The sequence below is a fragment of the Mobula hypostoma genome, chromosome 8 (genome assembly GCF_963921235.1).
Source record: "Mobula hypostoma chromosome 8, sMobHyp1.1, whole genome shotgun sequence".
Lineage (NCBI taxonomy): Eukaryota > Metazoa > Chordata > Chondrichthyes > Myliobatiformes > Myliobatidae > Mobula > Mobula hypostoma.
The window spans coordinates 22,887,998-22,905,806 of NC_086104.1; the positions used below are offsets into that span (position 1 = coordinate 22,887,998).

At 40.5% G+C, this 17,809-nt stretch overlaps 1 protein-coding gene across 1 annotated transcript in view; it reads right to left on the reverse strand.

The window, feature by feature from the left end:
• The window catches only part of heatr1 (HEAT repeat containing 1), a 104,485-nt gene that overhangs the window by 42,666 nt on the left and 44,010 nt on the right, over window positions 1–17,809 (reverse strand). Inside the window, exons 17-23 of the mRNA XM_063055592.1 lie at window positions 15,369–15,563; window positions 13,678–13,861; window positions 11,442–11,590; window positions 9,304–9,478; window positions 9,034–9,206; window positions 8,189–8,359; window positions 5,289–5,522 (exon numbers count right to left, since the gene is read on the reverse strand). Coding sequence (XP_062911662.1) covers window positions 5,289–5,522; window positions 8,189–8,359; window positions 9,034–9,206; window positions 9,304–9,478; window positions 11,442–11,590; window positions 13,678–13,861; window positions 15,369–15,563 — 1,281 coding nt within the window. The remainder of the gene's footprint in view (window positions 1–5,288; window positions 5,523–8,188; window positions 8,360–9,033; window positions 9,207–9,303; window positions 9,479–11,441; window positions 11,591–13,677; window positions 13,862–15,368; window positions 15,564–17,809) is intronic.

Genomic DNA, 17,809 nt, shown 5'->3' on the forward strand with positions numbered 1-17,809 from the left:
TCAGTATGCAGTCATTGTAAATTGTCCTGTGATTAGGCTTGGATTAAATAGATGGGTTGCTGGCAGTGGGGGTCAAAGGGCTGGAAGGGCCTATTCCTCACTGTATTTCAATAAATAAAATATTCTTTTGCTTCAACAATGACCTTTAATTCCAATTTATCAAACTTGGGGATGTTTTCTGTTGGCTACATACTGCTTAATTCCACATGCAAATCCTTAGCAAGTGAAGCAGTCCATGACTGAATGCAGTTAAACTGTGACAATATTCAGGCATATGCTGAGAAAAGGAAAACAAAGGTTGCATCACAAAAGTGCCAACAGCATGATCACCTCCAACATCAACACCAATATTTGAATTCAATGGCACTGCTGAGGTACCCACCATTCATCAGAAGGCCTACTGGACAGGACACGTTAATATTTCCGTTGCAAGAGCAACTCAGAAGCTAGGCATCCTGCAGTGTGTGTCTCACCTCTGACACAAAAGACAGCAGGATGAATGAATAGAGTCCATTTTCCTGGATATCTGGCAACACCACCCAAACAACAATCTGACTGCATGACTGACACCCCATCCATCACTCTAAGCCCAGGGTCCATGGACCTCTTGCTTAATGGCATTGGTCGATGGCATAAAAAACGGTTGGGTACTCACGCTCTTTCCCTCCATCACTAGCAGCGCAGATTTACAGTGTACACCATCAACAAAATATACTGCAGTTACTCACCTAGACTATTCTGACAATACTTCTATCACCAAGGACAAGGGCAAAGAGGTACGTAATTCCCTACCAAGTCACATAATCTGGAACTGTCTTGTCAGCCCTTCACCCTTTCTGGGTCAAACTCCTGGAAAATCCTCTCGAGCAGCAAGGTAGAATTACTTTCTCGAGAAGGCCTGCAGCAGTTATCACCGGCACCTCTCAGACAATTGGGATTGGTAATTTCTGGCCTTGCCAGTGAAGTCCAGATCACAAAAATTACACTTTATGAATGGAATTCCATCATTGGACTTGTGGACATATCACAAGAGGAACCTATGTTTTCCCTCAATATTTGCAATGCAAAATGACCATCGAGCACATCTACAAGGAGCACTGTTGCAGGAAAGCAGTGTCCATCATCAGAAGACTATAAGATACAGGAGCAAAATTAGGCCATTTGGCCCATTGTCTGCTCTGCCATTTCATCATGGCTGATCTAATTTTCTTCTCAGCCCTAATCTTCTGCCTTCTCCCCATATCCCTGTATGCCCTAACCAATCTAGAATCTAACAACCACTGCCTAAAATACACATAAAGACTTGGCCTCCACAGCTGTCTGTGGCAAAGAATTCCACTGATTCACCACTACTCTGGCTAAAGAAATTCCTCCTCCTTTCCTTTCTATAAGTGTGCAGCCTCTATTCTGAGGCTGTGTCCTCTGGTCTTAGACTCTCCCACCATAAGAAACATCCTCTCGACATCCACTCTATCAAGGCCTTTCTCTATTTGATAGGTTTCAATGAGGTCACCCCTCATTCTTTTGAATTCCAGTGAATACAGGCCCAAAGCCAACAAACGCTCTTCATATGACAAGCTGTTCAATCTTTGAGTTGTTTTTGTGAATCTCCTTTGAACCCTCCCCAGTTGCAGCACACCTTTTCGAAGGGGCCCAAACCTGCTCACAGTACTCCGTAAGGCTCCACCAGTTGCTTTATAAAGTTTGAACACTATATCCTTGCTTTTATAAAACCATAAGACATAGGAGCAGAATTAGGTAATTTGGCCCATAAAGTCTGCTCCGCCACTCAATCATGCCTGATCCTTTTCTCCCCCTCCTCAGCCTGGCCTTCTCCCCATAATCTTTGATGCCGTGGCCAATCAAGAACCTATCAATCTCTGTCTTAAATACACCCAATGACCTGGCCTCCATAGCTGCCAATGGTAATAAATTCCACAAATTCACCATCTCTAGCTAATAACATTTGTCCACATCTGTGTTTTAATGGATGGCACTCTATCCTAAGGCTGTGCCCTCTTGTCCTAGACTCCTGTACCACGGAAACATCCTTTCCACACCTACTCTGTCTAGGGCTTTCAACGGTTTTAATGAGATCCCGTCCTCTTTCTAAATTCCAGCAAGTACAGACCCAGAACCAACAAATGTAGTTCACAGGATAACCCTTTCATTCCTGGAATCATCCTTGTGAACCTCCTCTAAACCATTTCCAATGTCAGCACACCTTTTCTCAGGTAAAGAACCGAAAACTGTTCACAATACTCAAGGTGAGGCCTCACCAATGCCTTATAAAGACTCAGCATCACATCCCTGCTCTTGTATTCTAGACCTCTTGAAATGAATGCTAATAATTGCATTTGCCTTCGTCACCACCGACTTAACCGACAAGTTAACCTTTAGGGTGTTCTGCACAAGGACTCCCATTCCTTTTGCATCTCAGATTTTTGGATTTTCTCCCCATTTAGAAAACAACCTGCACATTTATTTCTTCCACCAAAGTGCATGACCATGCATTTTCCAACATTGAATTTCATCTGCCACTCTCTTGCCCATTCCCCTAATCTGTCCAAGTCCTTCTGAAGCCTACATATTTTCTCAACACTGCCAGCCCCTTCACCAATCTTTGTATCATTTGCAAACCTGACAATAAAGCTATCTATTCCATTATCTCAATCATTGATATAGAGCATAAAAAGAAGCCGTCCCAACACCGACTCCTGCGGAACACCCAATCCACAATAGCTGATTCTCTACTGGGGTCAACCATGAGTTAGCTGCTCTAAAAAGCTATCTCATAGGCAGTCGAGAAAACCTCCCACCTCCTGTAATCCAGCAACAACCTGATTTTCCCAATCCATCTCCAAGTTGAAGTCCCCCTTGACTATTGTAACAATGTCCTTTTGGCATGAATTTTCTATCTTCCACTGTAATTTGCAGGCTGCATCATTATTACTGTCTGGGGGTCCGAAAACAACTATCAGGGTCTTTTTACCCTTGCAGTTCCTTAGCTCTATCCACAATGATTCAACACCTTCTGATCCCATGTCACCTCCTTCTAATGATTTGATTTCATTTTTTTTCATTTTTTTAATAGAACACCCCCCCCCCGCCTTCCTGCCTATCCTTTTGATACAATGTGTATCATTGGACATTAAGCTCCCAACTACAATCTTTCAGCCACAATTCAGTGATGCCTAAAACATCATAGCTGCCAATCTGCAACTGTGCTGAAAGTTCATCTATCTTATTTCATATAGTGCGTGCAAACAGATACAACACCTTCAGTCCTATATTCATCCTTTCCAATTTCGTCTGCCTTTTATGTTGCAACTCATCCTGTTGACTGCAATTTTGCCCCATCAACAGCCTCTCATTACACATGGTCTGTTTGTAAACCAGCTATCTCATTTTCAGCACTATTATCCACCTTTCCTACAATACTTACAGCACTGAAATTTAGGCAGCTCAGGACACTAGTCGCACCATGCTCAACTTTTTGATTCCTAACTTTGTCTGAGATCTTAAGAACATCTGCCTCCATAATCTCTCCACTAACTGTTCTGGCACTCTGGTTCCCAACCCCCTGCAACTGTAGTTGAAACCCCACCATGCAGCATTAAAATCTTACTTGGATATTAGTCTCCTTCCAGTTCAGTTGCAAACCCCCTTGTGCACAGGTTCCACCTCTCCTGGAAGAGAGTCCAATGATCCAAAAATCTTATGCCTACCCTTCTACTCCTTAGTCATGTAGTAAACCGTATAATCTTCCTAGTTTGAGCTTCACTAGCTTGTGGCACAGGTAGCAATCCTGAGATCACAACCCTGGAGGTCCTGCCCTTTAACTTAGCACCTAACTCCCTGAACTCCACATGCAGAACTTTGTCACTCGTCCTACCCACGTCATTCATATCTACATGGACCAAGACTTCTGGTTGTTCACCCTCCCACTTAAGAATGCTGAGGACTCAATCCGAGATATTCCAGACCCTGGCACCCTGGAGGCAACCAACTATCCAGGTATCTCGTCTTCGCCCACAGAACCTCCTGTCCGTTCCCCTAACTAACAAATCCCCTGTTACCACAATGTGCCTCTTCTCCTCCCTTCCTTCTGAGTCTCAGAGGCGGACTGAGTGCCACAGACCCAAGCACTGTGACTCTCCTCTGTTAGGTCATCCCCCCCATGACAGTATCCAAAGTGATATATCTATTGCTGAGGGGGTGGCCGCAGGGATACTCTGCACTGGCTCCTTAACTCCTTTCTCCTTCCTGACTGTCACCTAGTTTCCTTTGTCTTGCATCTTGGGTACAACTACCTCTCTATACGTCCTATCTATCACTCCTTCAGCCTCCCAAATGATCCGGAGTTCACTCAGTTCCAGCACCAACTCCTTAACGTGGTTTGTTAGAAACTGCAGCTGGATGCAACTTCTTGCAGTTGCAGTCGTCAGGGACACTGGAGGTCTCCTTGCCTTCCCACATCCTGCAAAAGGATCATTTTACTATCCTGCCTGTCATCCTTACCGTCCCTTGCTGAGCAGATATAAAGAGCATGAAAAAAACTTGATCTTTTCTTTCCTTTACTTTTCCTGAGTGAAGCCTCTCTTCGCAGAAGTCTCGAAGAGCTAAAGTCCCAAGATCGCCACTCTATGTACACTCAGACGATGGCTACTGTGCTTGCCCCTGCCTTCCTTTAATTTGCTCTTACTAATCAATCCCAGATGCCGACTGGTCGCTGGTCAAAGCTCAGTTACACAGCTGCGACCGCCTTTTATCCTTGGGCAGTGGACCTGACTCAGGTCCCCATCTCTCCAAACTTCCGATGTCCAAAATGGCTGCTGGTCAAAGCTCCATTGCTCTCTACAAAGCTATATCGTGGACCCCCGTTACCCAGGTCACGCTCTCTTCTCACTGCTGCCATCAGGAAGAAGGTACAAGGGTCACAGGACTCACACCACCAGGTTCAGGAACAGTTATTAACCCCCAACCATCAGGCTCCTGAACCAGTGAGGATAATTTCACTCAACTTCACTCATCACTGAAGTTCCCGCAACCATTGGACTCACTTTCAAGGACATTTCATGTTCTCAATACTTATTGTTTATTTATTTATTATTTATTTTTACTTTTGTACTTGCACAATTTGTCATCTGTTGGGTGTGGTCCTTCATTGATTCTATTATGGTTCTAGGAGTTACTGAATATGCCCACAAGAAAATGAATCTTAGGGTTGTAAACAGCGACAATACGTATTTTGATAATAAATATACTTTGAACTTTAAAAAAAGTACCTGTCCAAATGCAGTGATTTGCAATGCTGGCAAGCCTCTGTATACTTCCTTGGAATTATTCAAGGCACTGATGAAAAGATCCAGACTTTGTGAATTCTTTGCCAGTAAAGTTGCTGATTGCTCATTGTACTTTGAGAGAATCATGTGCAGTAGAAGGGCTTCATCCTTGAGGAAAGCATCAGGTTGCTTTCCTTGGAGTCTCTCCAGTAGGGGTAATAATCTGGATAACATGATCTGAAACGTAATTAAAATATTATGTGACAAAAATGTCAAGGTTAAACAATGGCCTGAATTTCAAGCAGTAATGGTGGCAAAGCTATCGACGTTCACTGTCATTATCTTATAAGAAATGGAATACAAGACTGAAGGAAAGCTGCTGTTTGCAATTTACTGACTAAGACAACTGCGCTGCTCCGAAGAACGCTACATGAGGCCATTCTTACCCTCAGCCATAAAACTCTATAATGAGTCAACCTAATGCTGGGGAAGCAATGACCCCCACCTCCTGGTTGGCTGTTTGAGGTAACTTATTTTTTATTTATTCTTCTTAATTCTAATATTGTATATCTGTGCACTTGAAATGCTACTGTGAATATTGCAATTTCCTTTGTGATCAATAAAGTATATATCCATTGTTTCCCCATTGGTTGTGATTATCCAATAGAATCAAGGCTTGAACTGATGTGAATTTAAGTCACCCACAAACTAGTCCCACAAGGTACTCTGAAAACACTCTGCTATGCTGTAAAAGGTCAAGGTGAAGTTTTAAATATCATACAAAGTGAAATTTACTGAAATGGTCAACCAAAATTGTGTGAATGCCTTAAGATCTCTTGATAAAAATATTTCAAAACAGATTAAAGAAAAATATCTTTTAAAGTCTTTATTTTTCAGATATACAATTATCTAATGAACTTTTCATAGTTTATTTAGCACTCAAAAATGCTAACAAGATTATTTTTTGTTTTTCTTGCTAATGTCTGAATGCAATTTTAAAATGTGAATTGGCTATTCAGCCAGCCTAATGTTATTATGGGCTAGATGTCAGGGATCCCTGGTCACTTGACATGCTTTAAACATTCATGTCCCTACAATATCAGTGAAGGTTATTCAACTGAGATGACACAAACACTTGATCAATATTGGAAACATGTCCCTCTAGTGAGGCTGGTGACCATTTTTAGTAGACTGAGATCATGGACTTGGACATTACCAGTAGGTTCTAGGCAACCTACTGGTGTCAGAATTTGATCACACTGAGCAATACTCATGGACCCAGGATTCTGCAATATTTCACTCGGTAGCAAGCAGCACTTTGGGTGCAATTGGCGTAACATTATAGTAGAATACTGCACTATAATCTGGATGATTTCTTCTTGGCCTCCAATGCTAACAAAGGGCTGTTGGGGCACTTGGCAGAACTTGCTTCATTGTGGGAAGCCCTTAGGGAAGAAGGGTTGAAAGGCAACGTCTGGAGCAGTGGAGGCTAGCTCAGTAAGTATATTTAAGACAAGGTTGGATAGACTTTTGTATAGAAGGGGAATTAAGGGTTATGGGAAAAGGCAGGTAGGTGGAGATAAATCCATGGTCAGATCAGCCATGATCTTATTGAATGGCAGAGCAGACTTGACAGGCCCGATAGCCTACTCCTGCTCCTATTTCTTATGAACAGCCTCGATATGGAAGCACGGTCCACTATTGAGATACACAGAGGGTCCTCAGGCATCTGGAGCATGACCCAAGATTGATGGTGTCAAAAAGCCTAGGCCCCAGGACCCGGAGGAACTCAGTAGGTTGAGCAGCACCTATCGAGTAAAACAACTGTCGACACTTCAGGTTGAACCCTACATCGGGACTGATTCATTTCATTCATTGAATAATGCAGAAGAAATTAAAACTGGTGAAAATAAAACTAAAGTTCTTATATCCTTTACATCCTCAAGCGTGAACAAACCATACTCTTAAAACTAACTTTGCCAAGGCTATACAGACTATCCTGGCTACCTGACAGGCTCTGAGCCAGTTTACTCCCAGTCATTTGAATAATAACAAGACTCACCCTGTATAAACCAATGACAGGGCAGGCAATGAGACAGCCAAAGTGGATAGTAAAAGGAAGGAATGAGTGGAAATATCCGATGGCAAGTTACCTCCCAGAATTAGTGAAGCAACTGAAATTGGAGACGGGTGGTGAAAGTCTAATAAGCACAGGATAGAGATGAGGACGTGCGTTTCAGAAAGTGGTACCGAGATCTGTAGTAGAGGTAAGATACTGGTCACGGTGCCAGCGAGACAGTTGGGATTCACCCCATGGGAGATCAGCCCATATGTATAAATGGATATGCAAGTAGGGAACTGTAGAAGCTAAATGTCCTTGCCCTACAATAATGGAAAGGCCAGCCAGTTGGAGAATATTCCCAGAGGAAAGGTATGAGAACATTTGATGTGAAATTTTATCTCTGTTCATAAACTTAATATGTCAGGGGCTGATTAGCTCAGTGTTTCTTAGTACGTATCAGTGCCTTGGATGTTCTTAGTACGTATCAGTGCCTTGGATGAAGATTGCCTTATTGGCAATTGCACACAGTTGCTTTGCTTTGTACAATCAGAGAGTGTGTACACTAGAGCCAAGTGAGATGAAAGTGCCTCTTGCCCTTAAGCTAGTGTCAAAATAAGCATGCTTCTTCTTAACCAATGAACAGATAACTACAAGTGGTTCACACCAAACTGCTGGACTCAGAGGAGCTGAATTATCAGTGGATAGAGTTTTACCAGAGATCCTTTTGAGCTGTGGGTATGTACCTGCATTAATTCTAATACTAATTACTCATCTGCTTAAAATTAATTAAAACAATTATCAACATGACAAGTACTCACACTATGCTAAATAAAAAACTCACCTCTCCATTCACTTGTTCGAATGCGCTTAGCAAGTTACGTGTAACATACGATGGTTGACCTTGATCCCCAAAACACTGCAGAAAATTCTCGAGAGCTTGCGACAGCTTTGTGTGCTGTGACCCTGCCAGTCCACTGGGTGTTAAAAGTTCTTCAAATAACGTGCCTAGTGCCTGGATAAACAAAACAATGGAGCAACAATCTATTAAGTCATCAGCTCTGGAAGCAGCACAGGTTGCAACATGTGATCGCCACTGATACACCAAGAAACTAAGCTTAAATAACCATCAGACAGATCTCCTCAGGTCCTTTAAAAAGGAAGAGAAAAAGAAATCTTTGTGGAGAGCAAGTAAAAGAGAAAAGACTTGTTTTCCTTAAATTTTACCTGAATCTGCAAAGTGTAGCACTCGCAAGTATTAGATTCAAGAGCAAAAAAATGGCAGGTGAAAAGCAAACAAAAAAAAAATCAGAAGTAAAACAGATAATAGAAATACAGATTGGGACAGTCAGCATCTGCTCTGAAACATTAATGAGTTTTCTCCTCTCAGAGCCTACCCAGCCTGCTATGGATATTTCTGGGATTTTCTGTTTTAATGGACGTTACATTTTGGGCACAGTCTTTCAATTTACACTTTCTGCCACAAATACAACATGTGAACAATGATCCTTTCTTGATGCAGAAATTACAAGATGAGGACGACATTGCTCAAACTTTCAACTCTTTAGGTCAATATATTATGCCACATCAGTGCAACATGAAGAGTACAGCAATACATAAATATAATAAATTAAAATTGAACAAAATTATGTGTTTTAAAAACCGAGCAAACCCTTCACCTTTTCTTACCTGATTTATATGCATAGGATCTGCAATGATTTCTTCTGCTGTATTAGCAAGACTATTAATAACCACATCAAATCCGGATCCTGGTACTTTTGCTATTGTCTGTAGACAAGCAATTGCTGCCCGACGCACCTCTCTCACGGGGCTCCTCAGAGAAATGACTAAGGAAACCACAACTAGGGAAAAACAAACACAATTCAGTCATATATTAGCATTTAAAAATTTTAAAATACCATTTCACTCAATAAATTAAATAGATTAGGAAATTAATACCTGGTGATGATAGAAATTGTGTTCCTGCATAATCAAATAGAGCACAACCCAAGTAAAGGGCTCGGGTCTGTAGAATAACTTCGACTGTTCTATTCAACTGGTTACTGAGGTTATAATTATAGGTCCACACAAGTGACAAGAACTTGAACAGATGACTGGGGTCATGCAGATGAGTCTGAAATAGCAATTTTCATCAAATAACAAGGAGCAGCGTTATAAAATCACATATATAACATATATTTAGTTGAAACCAGCTTTCCTTCTCTCTAGGTATCGTTACTGATTTACGTAAACCTCAAGAACAGTGGCCCAATTCAGGAAAGTGTCATATACAATCAAACCCAACTATTTGGCCTATTCTTTTTGTTTTAAACATTGGCAGATTGACCAGAAGCTTATGTGTTTCTTCAAGATTTCATATAGTTCATAATCCTACATACTTTATTATAAATGATATGAAAACAAAACATGTGATTCAAAAACAAAGTAAATTCTAAAATATTTGCCAAGAAAAACAGATTTTGTTCAATACCTTAGATTGATTTGTATTCCAAGTAAAAATAGTAGAATTACTATACATGAGCAAAAACACTGAGCAGATAACAACATTTGATACTACATGATTGCACAAACCAATTAAGCTGTACTTTCAATGAAGGCAAATCCTAAACCCAAAGTTTTCATCTGATCTAAGCTTGAACTTCACTTTTTGTGATTGGTACAACAATCGCAAGAACATATAGTTTGTGTAATGAATATGAGGGAATGTTGGAAAAGGCAACTACAGGTGTCCCCGAGTTATGAACATCCGACTTACGAACAACTCGTACTTACGAATGGCCTGCCATAGAGCTCATTATATTAAAAATTCATCGGCTCGAGGAAGGAGAACGCTGTCCACTATTTTAAGTCGGATCACGTTGCCACTAACCCTGTGTTGAGTGTTTAATTTTGTATTTGACTTAAATTTTCCTTAGCAAGATTCACCCTGACTCCACCCCCCCACCTTTTCCAGTCAGCACCGGCCCCACTTGTCCCATTTAACCTGTTTCAGTGCGGGTGGACTTTAGGACCTGGGGGAGTTCAGGACCCGCCGCCCGCGGCTACTGCTGAATCTGCAGTGTTTCTGTTCCAATGACGGAAAACAATCATGATTGAAAATAAAGTGGAAATAATAAAGCGATCGGAAAGATGTGAAACACCATCGGTCATTGGAAAAGCATTAGGCTACAGTTGGTCAACAATCGGAACAAGTTTAAAGGATGGAGTGAGAATAATGGAGTACTGCGAAAGGCCTTGCCCCAATGAAGGCTACAATTATTACTAAGCAACACAATGGTTTAATTATTGAAATACATACGTTTCTCAAGTGTTTTATAGGCATAGAAAGGTAAAATATATACTATATACTAAGACAAACATTTGACTGACTGACGTTAAATAATACTAGATGTACCTGTTCTGACTTACATACAAATCTGACTTAAAGACGGACTTAGGAACAGAACTCGTTCGTAACCCGGGGACTTTCTTCAATAGTAACCATTTAATTATTGTTAAGAGTTGATTTTTGGGGTTAGCACGTTTAGCAAATAACTTTAACTGACTTCAGATTCAAATACAAATTGTGGATTAATTCTAAAATTGGAACAATGGATTCCTAAGAACTGTGAACCGAGTCAGTTGTGTGTACTTGGGTGTCTGTAATATAGGTGTGAACAGGGAGGGGTGTTGGTGGGAAGATCCAGGCATTTGAAACTATTACATGCAATTCAAAGGAAGCATTGTAAATATAGATTTGTTTGAATTACCCTGAATTTTTCTTTGATCTTTAGCATATAAAATGCCCTGAAGTGTTGGTTGAAGCAGACCTCTCTCTCAACAGTCCAAAGGCTATCAGCTTATTTGTGATATTTTATCAAAAAAGATGGCTTCTTATGTACCAGTACTTTTCTCCGTTGACTTTGACCACGCAACAACAATTAAGAGCATTCCAAATTGCTTTGCTTGGAAATGCAAACTGAAACTGCTTAAATAACCTTACCAGATCAGTATGTAGAAAACACTGCATTTAACAAATTTGTCTGTGCATTACAGTAATGCCCCCTTCATGCCTATCTCAGTAGTTAAACATTCACCTGAATCAGAAGCTGTAAGAGTATCCTGAAGCTTGCTACAAGGCTTCCCTCACTTGCACCACATATAATAAGGTCAAACACATCAATGAGAAGATGAAGATAGTCACAATTTTGTTCATCCAAACTTTCAGGGTTCCACCAAGAGTGATCTGAAAAGAAAGGAAAGCGATCATGCAATGGAATGGAATGCAACTAAATCGTCCGGAGCAGAGCCAAAACAAAACCACTCTAAGGCATGGGAAAAGCAGCTGCATGTGAGATTGAGGTAACAACTTGAACCCTTCTGAAACTGAAAGAAATCCTCAATGGTTAAAATTATACATGACAGGACAAGAAAGCAAAATGCCAACAGCCAATAAGAGTCAAATATAATCATTGGCCCAGTTATCTCCAGTTACACCTTCAATACCGTCAACTCTTACCAATTTCTATTGATGCACCATAGAAAGCATATCTGGATGCACAATGATTTGGTACAACAACTGCTCTGCAAGAAACTGTAGAGTTGTAGATACAGTTCAGCACATCACAGAAATCAGCCTGCTCTATGGACTTTGTCTATACCTCTTGCTGCCTCATTAAAACAGCTAGAATAATCAAAGACCCCATCCACCCCATTTTCTCTGCAGAAAAAGCATAAGATGCAAAAGCCTGAAAGCATATACCTCCAGGTTCATGGACAACTTCTATCCAGCTGTTACCAGACTCTAGAATGGACCTCTTGTATGACAAGATGGACTCTTGACCTCACAATCTACCTTGTTAAGGTCTTACACTTTATTGTTTACCTGTACTGCACTTTCTCCGTAGGTTTACACTTCATTCTGCATTGTTATTGTTTTTCCTTGTTCTACCTCAATGCATTGTGTAATAATTCAATCTGCATGAACAGCGTATATAAGCCTTTCACTGTGTCTTGGTACATGTGACAATAATAAACCAATATATCCAATAACTTTTTTTTGGTAGCAAAGTGAAAAGTGAGATCACTGATCATGTTATTAACTGCTTTTATGACTACACTGAAAATACATCAGCCCTGGGTAATACCTAGCTTGTGATTTCACTAATGACATGTCTCTATAGTGCTTCTGGAGCATTGCTGAGGGGAAATGGTTGACGTTTACATTGCAATCTTGACTTTAACATACTTCTCACAAGATGGCACTAGCAAACAAGATGACCAACAACGATGTCCTTCAGACAGTTCACAAAACTGTTTTTTTACTTCTTCTTTCAAATGTAATTCTACTAAGCTCCATGCAATTGGAACCTGTAATTTATATTTCAATGGTGTGGTTTTGGACTGACTGAGTGATCTGGGACTTTGCTGTCTCTGAAAGTTCAGTGAGGTTTGGAGTGGAGTTTGTGGTCTGGAGGCAAGAGGCCAGGAGATGGAGTGTGAGCACATGATTGACTCAATTTCTCACCGATCAGAGCAGAAGGTGAGTGGGTGTTCAGCGCCGTCGGTCTGCATCTGACCAGTCTCTTTCTCACTCGCTGCTGCTGGAAGAAGATGCCAGAATCCTTTGCGATCTGGGCACGCTCTGATCAGCGCGGTTTGTGGATTGGACTTGTGCATTTCTGGTTATTCCTTTTCAACCAATGACACAGCACTAAACTGAATATTCCAAGATTGTTTCAAGGTCCTGTGGTCTGATGGTTAATATTCTGTGTGTTATCCGCTCGTTTTTTTGCCATTTGCATGACTTGTTGCTTTTACTTTGCAAATTCGGTGCTCGATGTTTTCTTTGAATGGGTTCCATGGTTTCTTTGTTTCGTAGCTGACGCATGACGAATCTCAGGGTTGTATACTGTGTACATACTTTGCACCATCGTAGAGTTGTAATTTCTAAAATGACTAACTCAGCTCTGGAAAAATGTGTCTTATTTTATACTTCAGCCAATCATTCTAAAAGAACATAATGACAAATGCCCTAATGGGTGATGGTGGCCAGTAAAAATGTGAGTTCTCTGACAGTAACCTTTTTACATTAATAAATATACTAGTACACTAAAATGTTAAATTGCTGAATTAACAAATCTCAGTTATAACTGGGCAAAATAAAAATTAGTTCCTATGTTGTCTGCAAACAAATGAATTCCAAACTTAATTTTAACAGAAATACTTCCATTTGACTTTTAAAGAAAATCAGCAAACACCAGCAAATTATTTCTGCCTAACATCTGAATGTGTGATGTTAAAAGTACTTGAACTGTCAACAACCAAACTCACCTTCGAGCAGTGATTCAGGTGGTTTGAAAGCCATAATTAAGTTCTTGAGCAGCAGGATGAGTATAAATCCGGATTCGGCACTCCAACCAACATTATCCTGCATATGCTCCACATACTCAGTAAGCAGCTCCACTGGTATCACGTTCCCTTCAATATGATGAAGATGCCACTTCCGCAAAATTTTCTGCAACGTTGAATAAGAAGTGATGAAGTCACACTGAAAGTGTTAACATACTAATTTTTTTCATGAGATATAGGACTATTTCTGTTTGGGGTATATTTTGGAGCCAACTATCTAATTTTCTTCCCCATATCATAAACATAAGAGATTTTGCAGATGCTGGAAACCCACAGTAACACAAACAAAATGCTGGAGGAACTCCGCAGGTTGGGCAGCATCTATGGAAAGGAATGTTTTGGAACTAGACCCTTCATCAAGACATGCTGACATTTTTTTTACTCCTGTTCATATCTTTAACTTTGAGCACTAAACAGTTTGATGTTAAGTGCTAGAACAGAATAAAGGAATCGTATTTATTTACAATTGCTTAACAGTAAGGAGGTCAGAATCCAAGCTAGTGCATACTAAGACAGAGTAAATTAGTGCTAAATGATAATGTGATAATGAAGGGATCAGTTCAAATTTGTCATTGGATATAGAATGGAATTCACATTTAGCTTGAAATTCACACTCCAGTAATTTAATTAAAACTTGCAATTGAGATCTTTAGGTAAAAGACTGGGATTAATAAGACTGTTTAATAAAACCTAAAAAAGATATCCAGTATTATAGAAGACTCTGGAGTGCAAAGTGCAGTACCACAAACAGGGAACAACTGATTTTGCAACATCCGTTAAGTTACTCAGATCAGTGCTGCAAAGAAGAGTTCTGTCAGATAAAGTTCAGGCAACTAGTTCTTTTCAAACTTTTTTTGAGTAAACATGGGATAGTGGTCCCCATAAAGTTGGCTGGAGGTTACTCATCTCACAAAACACAGGAAATGCCTTAAAACAAACCCTTGAGAGAATTCAATGTTAAGAAAAGCACAACGCTTAGTTTTAGAGATGCATACCTTTCAAAAAGATGGGCACTCAATCCTTATACGGGGGTAGTGAGTACTTGGAATGAGTTGCCACAGGAAGTGGTCGAGATGGATACAACTGCAACATCTAAGTGGCATTTGATAAGTTCATGTGGGAGGAGGGCTTGGAGGATTATGGGCCAAATGCAGACAACTGAGATGAGCAGAGATGAGCTGTTGTCATGGATCAGATGGGCTGAAGGACATGTTTCCATGCTGCATTATTATATGACTCTGACAGTAATCATATAGAATATCCTATTACAACGAAACAACATTATAACCATTCCCACAGTGCACTTTCTGCTTTTCAGCAGTGCCACAGCTCATCTCAGAAGAGTAGGAACTTGGGTGAGTACAAGGAGCTGTTTGTGGAACTGGGGTGAATTGACGCCATAAAGCTGTAGCAATCCCAGTTAAAATGCACAAATTGACTTTAACCAACTTTCTATTACGATAGCCAAAACAAGTCCAAAGGAAACTTTTGACAAAGGTCTTCTAGCAAAGAGAAAATGCAAGCAAACGATTAAAATATTAGAAGCAAAATATTGCCACCATCTGCTTTAAATATTAAAAAGCTGCAGCACTTGAATCATTAAAGACTCTTACCCAGTCTCTGCTTTTTGTAACTAGTTTCTTCAGTTTCTTCTCTAAAACACCATACACTTGTAAAGCATGTTGCAAATAATCTGGATCTGGCTGCATCTCTAGGGTCTGGACTAAGGCAAAACTCAGTACCACAGAGGTGAGCTTCTGCTTCAGGGTTGAGGATTCTTTTTTAATAACTTGCACAATGTTTCCAATCTGTGGACAAAGCAATTATTAACGTCAAAATTCATAGGAGTAATGGGATTTTATGCTGCTCGATACAGGAGCTCACTTTCTCACTCAGTATTAATTTAAATCAACATTCCTCTTTCCTTTAACCATTGGTCAATTTAAGTATTTCCCAGTTTTATTGTCGACAATGAAATAGAAATTAATTAATTGATGGCTGTTTGAAAGACCGCCTGAATGAATGTTTCTCTGACACTAAATGTACCCATTGAAAGATTAATTCTTATTTTTCCATAACCACAGCCTTCCCATCCTAACAGAGGCCCAGCCCTAGTTTATCACTGCAAAAATTAAAAGAAGCCAAGAGATTGGGATTGTGTCTTTGGAGCAAGATGTTTACAATTATTCAACAAGATGACACGTGCTTCTTTATTCGTCAAGAGAGACAAGACATTATGATCAATCCTTCAGCTCCAAGTCTAGTGGAAGATCTCCATTGTAGATGACATGGCTAAGAGGGTGGGCAGGAGATAAAAATATACAGGAGTTACAGAAGAAGTATAAAGAAAATTGAAGAAGTAACAATAAGAAAACCAAAGACAAAGTAAAAAAAAAACAAACTGGAATTGGAATAATATTCTCACAGGTACCAAGCTTGTACTGCCTACTGTTCATACAGATCAATATCATTTTCGTGCACTAAGGTAGAATAAGTTAAAATTTTAAAATACTGAATGAAGTGTAACAGCTGCAGAGAAAGGGCAGTGCATGTCGACAGTAAGGTGCAGAACTTCAAAGAGGTAGATCGTCTGGACAAGAATCAATTTTATTGTACTAGGGAACCATTCATTAATCTTACAACAGCTAGACAGAAGCTGTCCTTGAGCCTGGTGGTATGTGCTTTCAGGCTTTGATATCTTCTGTCCAATGGGTGAGTGGAGAAAACAGAACACCCAGAAAGGGGGTCTTCGATTGTGCTGGCTACTTTAGTGAGGCAACAAGAGGTATAAACAGAGTCCAGGAGTTTTCCAGGAGGTGTCCACAATTCTCTTGTGGTCACAGGCAAAAGAATTAGCATATTCAGTTAGGTTACATCCTATGGAGCTTCGATAAAAATCGGTAAGGGCCAATGGTAACCTGCTTCAACCTCTGGAGAAAGTTGTTGAACCTTCTTAGCCGTGGCGTCTACTTGGTTGGACCAGGATCAGGGCAGCTATTGGTGATGTTTGTTGGGGCCTCTGTAGCCCTCTCTGCAATTGGATCCTTGACTTCCTAACCGGAAGACCATAATCTGTGTGGATTGGTGATAACATACCTTCCTCACTGACGATCAACACTGGTGCACCTCAGGGGTGTGTGCTTAGCCCACTGCTCTACTCTCTCTATACCCATGACTGTGTGGCTAGGCACAGCTCAAATACCATGTAAATTTGCTGATGATACAACCATTGTTGACAGAATCTCAGGTGGTGACGAGAGAGCGTACAGGAGTGAGATACGCCAACTGGTGGAGTGGTGCTGCAGCAACAGCCTGGCACTCAACATCAGTAAGATGAAAGGGCCTCTGGAAGGGCAAGACGAAGGGACACATATCAATCCTCATAGAGGGATCAGAAGGGGAGAGAGTGAGCAGCTTCAGGTTCCTGGGTGTTAAGATCTCTGAGGATCCAACCTGGTCCCAACATATCGATATAGTTATAAAGAAGGCAAGATAGAGGCTATACTTCATTAGGAGTTTGAAGAGATTTGGTATGTCAGTAAATACACTCAAAAACTTCTATAGATGTACCGTGGAGAGCATTCTGACAGACTGCATCACTATCTGCTATGGGGGTGCTACTGCACAGGACTGAAAGAAGCTGCAGAGAGTTGTAAATTTAGTCAGCTCCATCTTGGGTATTAGCCTACAAAGTACCCTGGATAGTTTCAAGGAACGGTGTCTCCGAAAGGCAGCGTCCATTACTAAGGACCTCCAACACCCAGGGCACACACTCAGCGATTCAGGAACAGCTTCTTCTCCTCTGCCATCCCCATCCGACTCCTAAATGGACATTGAACCCTTGAACACCAGCTCACTTTTTAAAAATATTGTTTCTGTTTTTTTGCACGATTTTTAATCTATTCAATATATGCATATTGTAATAGATTTATTTTTCTTCTATATTATGTATTGCATTGAACTGCTGCTGCTAAGTTAACAAATTTCATGACACATGCCAGTGATAACAAACCTGATTCTGATATGAAGCTCTCAACCTCAGTACCGTTGATAC